Source organism: Mobula birostris, chromosome 25 (genome assembly GCF_030028105.1).
Source record: "Mobula birostris isolate sMobBir1 chromosome 25, sMobBir1.hap1, whole genome shotgun sequence".
Taxonomy (NCBI): domain Eukaryota; kingdom Metazoa; phylum Chordata; class Chondrichthyes; order Myliobatiformes; family Myliobatidae; genus Mobula; species Mobula birostris.
The window spans coordinates 7923815-7935222 of NC_092394.1; the positions used below are offsets into that span (position 1 = coordinate 7923815).

Consider the following 11408-nt stretch of genomic DNA (forward strand, 5'->3'; position numbering starts at 1 on the left):
AATGCAATTGGCACTGATCTGGGCCGACATTTACATGCTAGGCGGCACCTAATTAATTAGCATGTTTATTTCGGTTTTTTTCTTAAAGATGTGCTGTGTGCCTCCCGGCTACTGCTGCATTCTCCGCGAATCGGTACAGTATCTGTCTAGAGCCCAGGGGTTGGGGTGGTGGGACACGTTGGTGTCATCTCATCATCAATCAGAGCAGGCAGCTCATCTTCTCCTATGACTGCCTGCCTCGATGTTGAAGGTCGAGGTTCGTCGTCTGCTGTGGCTGATGTGGAAGGCTTGCTTGACTGCTGAGCCTCACACATTTTTCTATCATGCAGTTCTTTGTAAGGACTCAAACCATCTTGCAAATATCCCCTAAACCTACATACCCTTTCAAAATTAAAGTCGTACTTTATCATTGCAGCAAAAATCTCACGTAGTTGCTTCACTTTCGCTACTGCATTCAGTTTCGATTGTTACCCTTTCCTCTTCCAATTACATCAGCTCTTCATCTATCAATTCCTGGACATGGGATGCCAAAACCTCAACAACATCATCTTCGTCAGCTTCCACAAGCCAAACTCACGTTGTCCTTACTTTGTTCACCACGATCGAAACGCTTAATTATGTCTAGTTTTACGCCAAGTGTAACACCCTTACAAGCTCTTTTAGGCTTTTTCGACACCATAGAACTCATCTTGCTAACGGCTGCTCACAGGCACGTGTTAAAGTAATGCCGGCAAGAGTACCGTTCCAAATCCGGGGGAGAGCGGCTGTTCGGGGCGCCTTTTATCGCACGCTGAATTTTTTTCGTAACAGTGAAAACACCTTCTGAAAGTGAAAACAGGGTACTAATGTAGGTCTTTCGTAACAGTGAGGTTTCGTAAAGCGAACGTTCGAAAAGCGGGGGACACCTGTATACAGCTAGTTATTTCATACTAAAACAAAGTTCCCGGATTGGAAACTGATTAGACTATATAATCTCAATCAAGTGATAAAGAGCCATATAAACTATCAGAAATAAGTCTAAGATAAGGAGCAAGACAAGTCAGTTATTCTTTTTCATTGGTTGTGTAAAAGTACAAATTTGAGTTCCCAAATCAAAACCAACAGAACTAAGAAAGAATGAGGAAAGACAAAGCAGGTACAGTGGATTCTGAGTAATTGGGCCATCGGTTAATCAGGACAGCCACTTATTTGGGACAACTCAAAGATCAAAAACTAATAAAGAAAATATCCGGCATTCCCTTTGCTTAATTGGAACAGGAGACTATTGCCAATTTCTAATCAACATCAGTTGCATGCATTTGCATGGCTGTTAAGACACATTATACTTAGAGCAAACAATGTTTAAAACACGTCTGTTGCATGTGTTTGTGTTCAAAAAGCAGTGATTTTTGTCACTGATAGTTGGCAACAAATGAGCAGTAAAACAATTCTGAACTGTTTTACTCATTGCAGTCTCAAGCATTTAGACTTGGAGATGCCAAAAATGGCACGGGGTGAAAACAATTTCACTACTTCAACAAATTAGGAACCATGAAGAATTAGGGTTTAGACAGTCATCTTGAATGTTACAATGAAAATGTCAAAGATACAATCATCAAAAACATTGTATATAGGTAGTCCATTATCTGCACTGATTTTGTTCTTTATAGTCAATCAAAAGAACATGGCAGTGTACACACCAAATGTATTCCTCCGTCGGTAACGACTAGAAACCAACACAGTTTGATAGTACTGAAGTAGTCTTTGTAATGTTCTAATTTGTTCTGTATTTTATTTAAATACGTAATTTGTTGCTCAGTTAAACAGTAGTTTGTTTTCTTGTTAAATACCTTTAACTATTTCCATGAAACTTTGGCTAATTGGAGAGCAGCATAATGGAGCCAAAATGTACTGGTCCCAATTAACTGGAATTCTTTGTAATTTTATTTAGGCACAGGCGGGAGGAAAAAGTCAGAATGAAATGGGAACACCGTGGAAGGTCTTGACACTTACAATATTTAGCATCATGAAGTATCAACATATTTGGCCAAGATATAAATGAAGGAAAGTTCCACAACAATTGAGGCAATCTTTTGTCATTTTCCAGCAGCATTACCCAACTTATGAGTCAACAGAGGAGATGTCAGGGGCAAGGTTTTTTTATGCAAGCGCAGAGAGTGGTGAGTGTGTGGAATGGGCTGCCTGAGACAGTGGTAGAGGCAGATACGATAGGGTCTTTTAAAAGACTCCTGGATAGGAAAGATAGAGGGCTATGGGTAATCCTAGGTAATTTCTAAGGTAAGGACATGTCTGGCACAGCTTTGTGGGCCAAGGGGCCTGTATTGTGCTGTAGGTTTTCTATGTTCTATGTTCTAAGATGAATCTTGATTACAGAATACTGGCATTTCAATTGTTCCATTTAATATCTGCGAATGTATACAGTATACAACCTAAAATTCTTACTCTTCCCAGACATCTATGAAACAGAAAACCCCAAAGAATGAATGACAGAAAAACTTTAAAACCCCAGCACCCCCATCCTCTTCCGACACACAAACAGCAGCAAAGCATCAATTCTCTTCCACTTGTTCCAGCATGAAGCACTCACCACCCACCAAGCAACAGCAAGCCCCTAAAGAGAGACATGATTTGCAGTGTGCATTTGCAGAAAAGATGTCGAGTTAACATATAAATTTGCTACAGCCAAAAACCATAAAAGTGTAAGAGATTTTAATAATCACAAAGTACCTATATATCAATGCACAGCTAAGTTTCATGACACCATCTTGCTGCTTTACCATATTAAATTTTAATGCCAAGAACTTCTAAATATCTGTAGATTATCTCACCACAGTTCAAAGTGCTTTCTGTATACAAAAATTAGGTTATCAATGCAGATCAGAAGCAGACCACATAATTATCCTGATGTTTCCCATATTTAGTCAACTGCAATGTTCAGTGATTAAACCAGATGCAGCTGAGACCAATTAGATCCCAAAGACCAGTGTACACAGATTATCTCCTCAAATCCACAGATCTACAATTCCATAATCCCCATAATTTAGTCAATACAAAGATCTTAAAATTACAGGAATACTTCATAACAATAACTCTTGTTAACTTACCAGGGGTCCCCAACCATTTTTATACCATGGATCAATACCATTAAGCAAGACTCCATGGACCCCAGGTTGGGAACCCCAGACTTAGACCAAAGCACCCCATGCAAATCACACTAAATCACTAATTCAAAGGAAGCATTGTCAACCCAAAATATTGAAGGAAACAATGTCATTGTAACTATTGAAATTGTATTATATCAGCTACTATTACCTTTGTTCTTATGGATATAAAAAACGTGCATGGGTTTGTGAGCCTTGACTGAGAGGTGTCTCCAGAATGATGCCTGCTTGTGATGAATAAAGACCACCAGCTTCAGTGTCTCAATGGTGACTTTGATCAACAGAGATATTGAGATGGTGGCAATGGACACATACAAAGGGTTTGAAAATAATTCACAGACACTATCAATGAATTACAGGTGAATATTAAATTTATCTTGACTAAAAAAAACTAAGGCAGCTGTCAACATAAGGTTTGGTTATATATACAGTTGAATGGCCAGTGCATATTAAATGTCATCAATGTTTTCAAAGAAAATTAGAAAGGGAAAAAATTAAACACCACTTCAAATTAAACAAGAACTTAGTATAATTCAGACGCATTTAAAGACTTGGAAGCCTAAACTATACACACATTTAGACAGAAGTTCATTGGAATGAAAGATGGGAGTTAACTTTGTTTGTAGTTTAGAAAGCCTGGTGCACATTAATAGTTTTTTGACTGAAGGACAGAATCAAGTTCTCATATCAACTTCCATTCATTGATATCTGACATTATATACTCCAGATCCATGTGTTCTACCAAGGACAAATTTAAAAATAAAAAACAGTGAAATCTCTAATCAAATCAACCATCTTCCCCCTTAGTTGCACTATATTCAACATACCTCAATCTTACTCGAACTTCCTTCTTGAGTTATTTATTTACATCTTCACACACATTGTTATCCAGCTTAAGGCTTCCTTAAGGTACTGTTCTCTTGATCTCTCTCATTTCAAAGCACTTCCTTGACCATTAGACATTTAAAAAATGTCCAAGAAAATGCATTTATCCTTCACACAAGAGAAAGCTCACAATTCAATACAACTCTAATCCTTTCATACAATGTAAACCAAATCAGTTCTACTCAATCAACTATTCAGTTTGATTGCCAAGAGCACCCCCACAAGTTCTGATGAACTCTAGTTTCCTTGTTCATAAAACCCAAAAAGTTGCTTGAGTTATTACAGAAGTTATCATGCAGTCAAATTGCTATTCAGTTCCCACTAAAAAATCAAGGTGGAATCCTTTATTTTTCAACCTACATTTTAAAAATTTCATAAAAACCCAAACTCTTTGCATTGTCACATCATTAAATTGATCTATCTGGCCCCACTCTTCCCAAAGTTCTGGTCGTGTTTTTTCTCTAATACCACACGGTATCTTTTATCCAATTAATCTTCACCCCTTTACCATATTAATTTGATGCCACGATTAGGAGTATCATCTTCAGGTTCATTTACTATCACGTACAAAACATACAGCAAAGTGCATTGTTGGAGTTAACAACCAACACAACCCAAGAACGTGCTGGATACAGCCCACACACGTCGCCACAAATGCCATGCCCACAATGCTCAGCAGAACAGAAACAAAGCAACAGCAAAACAAGCCCCTTCCATCCATCACACACATAGCCAGTCCTCTAGTCTCCACTGGACTCGCAGACATCGGGCCTCTGACTTCCCAATGGTCTTGCAGACTCACGGCTTTGAGGACGGGCAGACTCAATAGACCACATAGCCTGGTGTTATCTCTTACGGCTTCTGCACCCATGCATTGGTAAATTAATTTTACAATACTGTACCACTATACAAGTTCAGTTAACTAAGCTCCAAATTAGATCAATCAAATGGATTTAATATACATGAGCCATTTCTACACGTCTAAGTTTTGTATGAAAGTTAACAAAATGCTAAGGTGCTAGTTAATGTTCAACTTCTATCTATATGAGTACTTAGACATTGCTCCTTGATCATGGAACCACAACTAGACAAGGCCTTTGAACTAATACTTGCCAATATTTCTCAACATGGTAAAAGTCAAGCAAGATAAGGAAAGGTTCATTCAAATATGCAAGAAAACAATGCCAATCTAAAAATAGTGCAGAAGATAGAAAGAATGGGAGACAGATGCAAAGTTAGAGAAACAGAAATATCTAAAGTGTACATGAAATAAGAGATCCGTTTGTTCCTTTCACATTGACAAACACACATCAATCGTTTATTCAACTGATTAGCATCCCATGTGTGCGACTAGAGTTATTAAAAAATAACATTAGATGACTCAAAATATCTGAAAAAAATGATAAAGAAAATGGAAATAATTAAGTAGGTGCTTTTCTTAAGTGTGGGAATTTGTTTCTTGTGGGGTAGAATTGTAAACTAAAATTATAAACTCTTCACCCATTTAAACTTAGTTTTTTTAACATTCATAGATCCTGACCAGCCATATTCAACAACAAGGTGCTGTATCTTCTAAAAAGCAACAGCAGGATTTACAAAAGCACCTGACATCCAATCTTTTCTCCAACATGCTTGCAAAATACACAAGGATGGTGTTTTGCAAGAAGCATGCATTAGTACTTATCTGATTTCAAATTTTACCAAAAGAAACTTTACTGTCTTATTCCAATCCAGACATTAAAACTTGCAAAGGGATTTCAACCTGTAGTACTAACTGTTTCTCTGTTTCCACGGGTGCTGCCAACCTTGTTTTTAAATCATAAATGAGCCCTCATTTGTTAATAGATGTAATGTTAAACTAACCTGCAACAATAAGCAAAAATCTGCTTTACAAACTGGAATATCACATTAGCCTTACTCCTAACCACACATTTTGTACTCCTTACAGCCCCCAATTTCATACATTCCCATCATTAGTTTTAAACTGATCCCATATCAAACATGACACGTGATGGACTTAATATTATGCGCTCTCTCAAATAAACCCTCTGATGATGGATCAGAGTAAAACTCAAAATGTTTAAGAACTTGGGATACAGAGGCGCCACTTCCTCATTCAAAAATATATAACTAGAGACGGCTAATGAAAAGCAGATCAAGGGGTGGAAATTCCACAATGGCTCGGTCACTGTGACCACCTAAGCATCAGGCCACTACTGTACAACAAAATCCAGACATAAGCCAGGGAGAGTATTATCAGGACAACCTTTGGACCCTCTACTCACAACACATTCTCTATGTACAAAAGAAGTAACTCTCAGCCCTCAAACCCACCCCAAACCTCTAGAAGAGGCTAGTCTACTCAACTGGCCACTGGGTCCCTGCTGCAAGACTAGCACTCCCATTCCAACCAGCTGCTTGTACACGACCCAGTCCCATTTATCACAAGTATTGTTCTCTCCATCAAAAGCACACTCCTCTCTGCAATCAAAGCAGATCCTAATCTCTTTTTTTTAAAAATCCCCGTCTTCTCAGTTCAGACTTCACCCTACCCCCACGTAATTACCACAGACCCATTCAGTCTGTCTCCACAGCACATTTACAGAAGATTCTCTCCTAATCCCAAAAGCAAATTGATAGACCCTCCAACCCCCATAAACCAAAGGCGCCTTTGCTACCTTCAACCAGAAATCTGCCCCCTTCTCTATTCATTACCACATATCAGAAGCCCTCCACACCAGATCTCATCCTGCAGCACACAAAACTACCACAGATCTCGTAGCCCATAGACACACAACCATCTGACACTAGAAACTCGCCTCACCCATAAAACTACCTCATTATTATAGACCATTTCCACACACACAGAAGCAGATTCAGGTCACCCAGCCCACCAATTCTGTTCCACCCCCAGGTGCAACTTACAGTCGCTCCACATTGGACCCAATCCCCAGGCCCATAAAATATCAGGACTCTTCCATCCTCTCATACTGCTGTCCCACCCCCACATACGGTACTACCACAGATCGGGACCCCCTCCCCGGGTCCACCGCCCTTGCCCTCTCTTCCTCGCTCCCCAGTCCCGTCTCTGCTCCCTCTCGACAGGCATCCTTCCCCCAGTCGTTCTCATCCTCAGGACTGCCGCTATCGCCCTCTCCGCTTCTGTACCGCTGTTCCCCAATATCTCCTCCCCATCCCTCGTTCCCAGTACAGTACATCTGTTCTGTCGGCCCCTCGGTTTACCTCACAGCCACCCCCTCCCCCGGTCCCCGGTTCGCCTCACAACCATCCCCCCCGGTCCCCGGTTCGCCTCACTGCCCGGTTCCCGGTTCCCCTCACAACTATCCCCCCAGTTCCCGGTTTACCTCTCCGCCAAGTCCCGATTCCCGTTCCCCGATCACTCGGACGCCTCACGCTCCCGGCTCGCGCTGTTTCCGTTGCTCAGGAGCCGCACCGGAAGTTGACGTGTTTCTGTTCACAACCACCAGTGACGTTTTATTGAATCCGCCCCTTCTTTTTTTTTACCCTGAAATCCCTCGGGGCCGGTGGGGGGGGGGGGTTGTTAGTCACGGTTGGGACTGTCAGCGAAGACTTTTGTCAAGTGTGCGATAATCTAACGATCACCTCAAACCGAAAGGTCAACACGTTGTTCCCCAAACATGCTCCCGCCGTGAAGCCTCGCGGTGACGTCATTACCGGTGCGACGGCCTGGCCTGGCCCGGGCCGGGAGTCTGGGGACCCGGTTTCCAAGGTACGTGTGGCCCCTGTCCTGCTCCCGCTCCCGCCCGGGGGCCGTGGGTGGTCCCGCTCCTTCCCGGGGTCCGCGGAGCTGGGATAAGATTAGATTGATAAAAATAAGATCAGCTTGCAGAGAGATTTAGGCCAGTTAGAAGAGATGGCAGATGGAGTTTAATGCTGATAAATGTGAGGTCTACATTTTGGTAGGACTAATCAAAGTAGGACATACATGGTAAATGGTAGGGCACTGAAGAATGCAGTAGAACAGAGGGATCTAGGAATAATGGTGCATAGTTCCCTGAAGGTGGAATCTCATGTGGATAGGGTGGTGAAGAAAGCTTTTGGTATGCCGGCCTTTATAAATCAAAGCATTGAGTATAGGAGTTGGGATGTAATGTTAAAATTGTACACGGTGAGGCCAAATTTGGAGTATTGTGTCCAGTTCTGGTCACTGAATTATAGGCAAGATGTCAATAAAATTGAGAGAGTACAGAGGAGGTTTACTAAAATGTTGCCTGGGTTTCATCTCCTAAGCTACAAAGAAAGGTTGAACAAGTTGGGTCTTTATTCTTTGGAGCATACAAGGTTCAGGGAGGACGATAGAGGTATTTAAAATTATGAGGGGGATTGATAGAGTTGACGTGGATAGACTTTTAACATTGAGAGTGGGGAAGATTCAAACAAGAGGACATGAGTTGAGAGTTAAAGGACAAAAGTTTAGGGGTAACATGAGGGGGAACTTCTTTACTCTGAGAGTGGTAGCTGTGTGGAACAAGCTTCCAGCAGAAATGGTTGAGGCAGGTTCGATGTTGTCATTTAAAGTTAAATTGGATAGATATATGGACAGGAAAGGAATGGAAGGTTATGGGCTGAGTGCAGGTCGGTGGGACTAGGTGAGAGTAAGAGTTCGGCACGGACTAGAAGGGCCGAGAGGGCCTGTTTCCGTGCTGTAACTGTTATATGGTTATAAGTCAACTTTTGTATATGACAATAAGCTGGTTTTGACATCACTGCTGGACGAAGGATCTTCCGTCCTTGTCCTGCTCGTAGTTTTGTAGTTAGACAGTGCAAATAAATCTAGAAAGTTCAAAGTAACTTTATTATCGAAGTACAGTTATGTCACCGTGTACTACCCTGAGATTCATTTTCTTAAGAGCATTCACAATAAAGAAAGCAAACCCAGGTTGAGGACAAAATGGGGCCAGATTAGTCTTCAAAATGTTTTTAAATTGCCAAACTTACCAACAGTCTTGAATTTTATGCTTAACATCAGGAGATAAGTCTTGATTTGCTCAGGAAGGGTCAGTCCAGAAATCCTGAGAGGAGAGCAGCTTTCTTTACAAATTTAAGTGGCCACTTGGAATGAGGAATACCCCTTTATTCCTTTGTATTTATTTTGCAAATCATAGTAATTTCATGTCTTTGTTCTGTACCGCTGCCACAAAAATAAAACAAATTTTATGTTTTATGTTTAGCGGTAATAAATTTGATTCTGATTTGAGACAAAAGCCATTTTTTCGATTGATGTTCCAGAAATTTCATCTGAGTCAGATTCTGAGGAGGCTGATAGAGTAATTTTTTTCTTTGTCCTTCACTTCCATAGGCTTTTCAGGCACACAGTATGGAGACTCTGAGCACTCCTATGGCTCTAGCGATATTGGCCGGAATAGGATCTGGCATGTGCCTGGGTTGGATGGTTCGTGGGCGTTTTGTTGGGCCTTTAAAAACCTCACTGCGAAACACGGTGATGGAAACCAGTGTCATGGGGGAGAGCGGCGAGTACAAGATGGTGCTGGTGGTTCGTAATGACCTGAAGATGGGCAAGGGTAAAGTGGCAGCGCAGTGTTCCCACGCGGCGGTCTCCGCGTACAGGCAACTCCAGGTCCGGAATCCCGATCTGCTCCGACAGTGGGAGTACTGCGGACAACCCAAAGTGGTCCTCAAGGCACCCGACGAAGACAGCATCGTAAGCTTATTGATGCATGCCAAGGAGCTGGGGCTGACCGTTAGCTTGATCCAGGACGCTGGGCGCACTCAGATAGCACCTGGCTCACGCACGGTGCTGGGCATCGGCCCAACCTCGGCAAAGCTGGTGGACCAGGTGACAGGACACCTGAAACTGTATTAAGTATATCTGTGCCTTGACTGACTGTGCAGTTGGACTGACTCATGGATCTGAAACCCATTACCTGGACAGTTAGTGGTATTTCTCAGCAGACAGGCTCCAGGACACTGAGCCAAGTCAGTCCAAATTATTTGGGGTTGATGCTGTGCTCTGCATTCATTAGAACATAGAACCATACAGGCCCTTCAACCCACAATGTTGTTCCTAATGTATTGGCCTCTACCAACCCCCCCCCCACCCCACCGGCAGAGTGTTCCACACACCCACCACTCATTGTAAAACCACCACCACCCCCCACCCCACCAGCAGAGTGTTCCACACACCCACCACTCATTGTAAAACCACCACCACCCCCCACCCCCGGCAGCAGAGTGTTCCACACACCCACCATTCATTGTAAAAACCAAAAAAAAATCTACCTCTGAAATTGCCCCCTATACTTTCCCCCAATCACCTTAAGTTTATGTCCATCTGTACTAATTGGATCAGAGTTATTGTGGCATCTGTCATCTTTGCTAATGCCATGACACTCAAGTGTTTGGACAACTTAATTAACAGCAGGCAAGTAGGGAACAGTAGTGACACGATCAGTAAGCACGGCCCACTCATTTCCATTGCACTCTGAGGAGGTGCAGTGTTCCCGGCAGCTATTGGTAAAAGGCAGCAAAGCTACTCAGTGCCAGCTTGAGGCCTAGAAATGGACATTTCCCCTGCAAGAAGTGCCTGGGCACTTCTCCAAGGAACAACCTCTGTCCTTCCCATCCGCTCCCCACCCTCACCAACCACACTCCTGTTTGCTCACATTGTACAAATACATTCTTTGTTGGATGCAGGAATTTTAACATTCGAAAACATCTCGGGGGCCGGTCAGTGGAATAGGCTGAATATTGATAACTCTTTACAGCCTTGCTGACCAGAACCATATCGGCTGGCGTAGGCTTTGCTGGCCGGAGGTACCTGGGTGGCTGGTTCACTGAAATAAAGGAAATGTCAAAAATACTGCCTCAACTGGCTCATTTCTGTAGATGGGTCCTGTTCACGAGATATATGTCACAGCTAACTGGGTAACTTCGTCAGTTTTAACTTCCCACATACTGAATAGTGGTGAGCCCAGTTGCAGAGAAAAGTCACAAAATTAGAGGGTCCAAAAAAAACTGATGGGCAAAGGGGGGCAGGAGAGGTTCCGGGGGATCGGGGGGTTGAAGATGTGGTTCCCTTATTCAAAAAAAGGAGTAGAGATAGCCCAGGAAATTATTGACCAGTGAGTCTTATTTCAGTAGTTGGTAAGTTGATGGAGAAGATCCTGAGAGACAGGATTTATGAACATTTGGAGAGGCATAATATGATTAGGAATAGTCAGCACGGCTTTGTCAAAGGCAGGTCATGCCTGATGAGCCTGAGTGAATTTGTTGAGGATGTGACTAAACACATTGATGAAGGTAGAGCAGTAGATGTCGTGTATATGGATTTCAGCAAGGCTTATTGAGAAAGTAAGGAGG

General features: G+C 42.5%; 2 protein-coding genes across 2 annotated transcripts in view; one reads left to right on the plus strand and one right to left on the minus strand.

The window, feature by feature from the left end:
- vmp1 (vacuole membrane protein 1) overlaps positions 1 to 7527 on the minus strand; it is a 182757-nt gene extending 175230 nt beyond the window's left edge. Inside the window, exon 1 of the mRNA XM_072243335.1 lies at positions 7412 to 7527. The gene's annotated coding sequence lies outside the window, so the exon portion shown is untranslated. The remainder of the gene's footprint in view (positions 1 to 7411) is intronic.
- Positions 7528 to 7579: 52 nt separating this feature from the next.
- Positions 7580 to 11049, plus strand: ptrh2 (peptidyl-tRNA hydrolase 2). Its single transcript, XM_072243336.1, has 2 exons — positions 7580 to 7797; positions 9388 to 11049. Exon 2 carries the CDS (start codon positions 9406 to 9408, stop codon positions 9910 to 9912), a length of 507 nt encoding a protein of 168 aa, XP_072099437.1. The 5' UTR covers positions 7580 to 7797; positions 9388 to 9405; the 3' UTR covers positions 9913 to 11049.
- The last annotated feature ends 359 nt before the right edge of the window (positions 11050 to 11408 follow it).

Coding starts and splice junctions, on each gene's coding strand:
- ptrh2 (XM_072243336.1), top strand. CDS start 9,406: ATGGAGACTCTGAGCACTCCTATGGCTCTAGCGATATTGGCCGGAATA.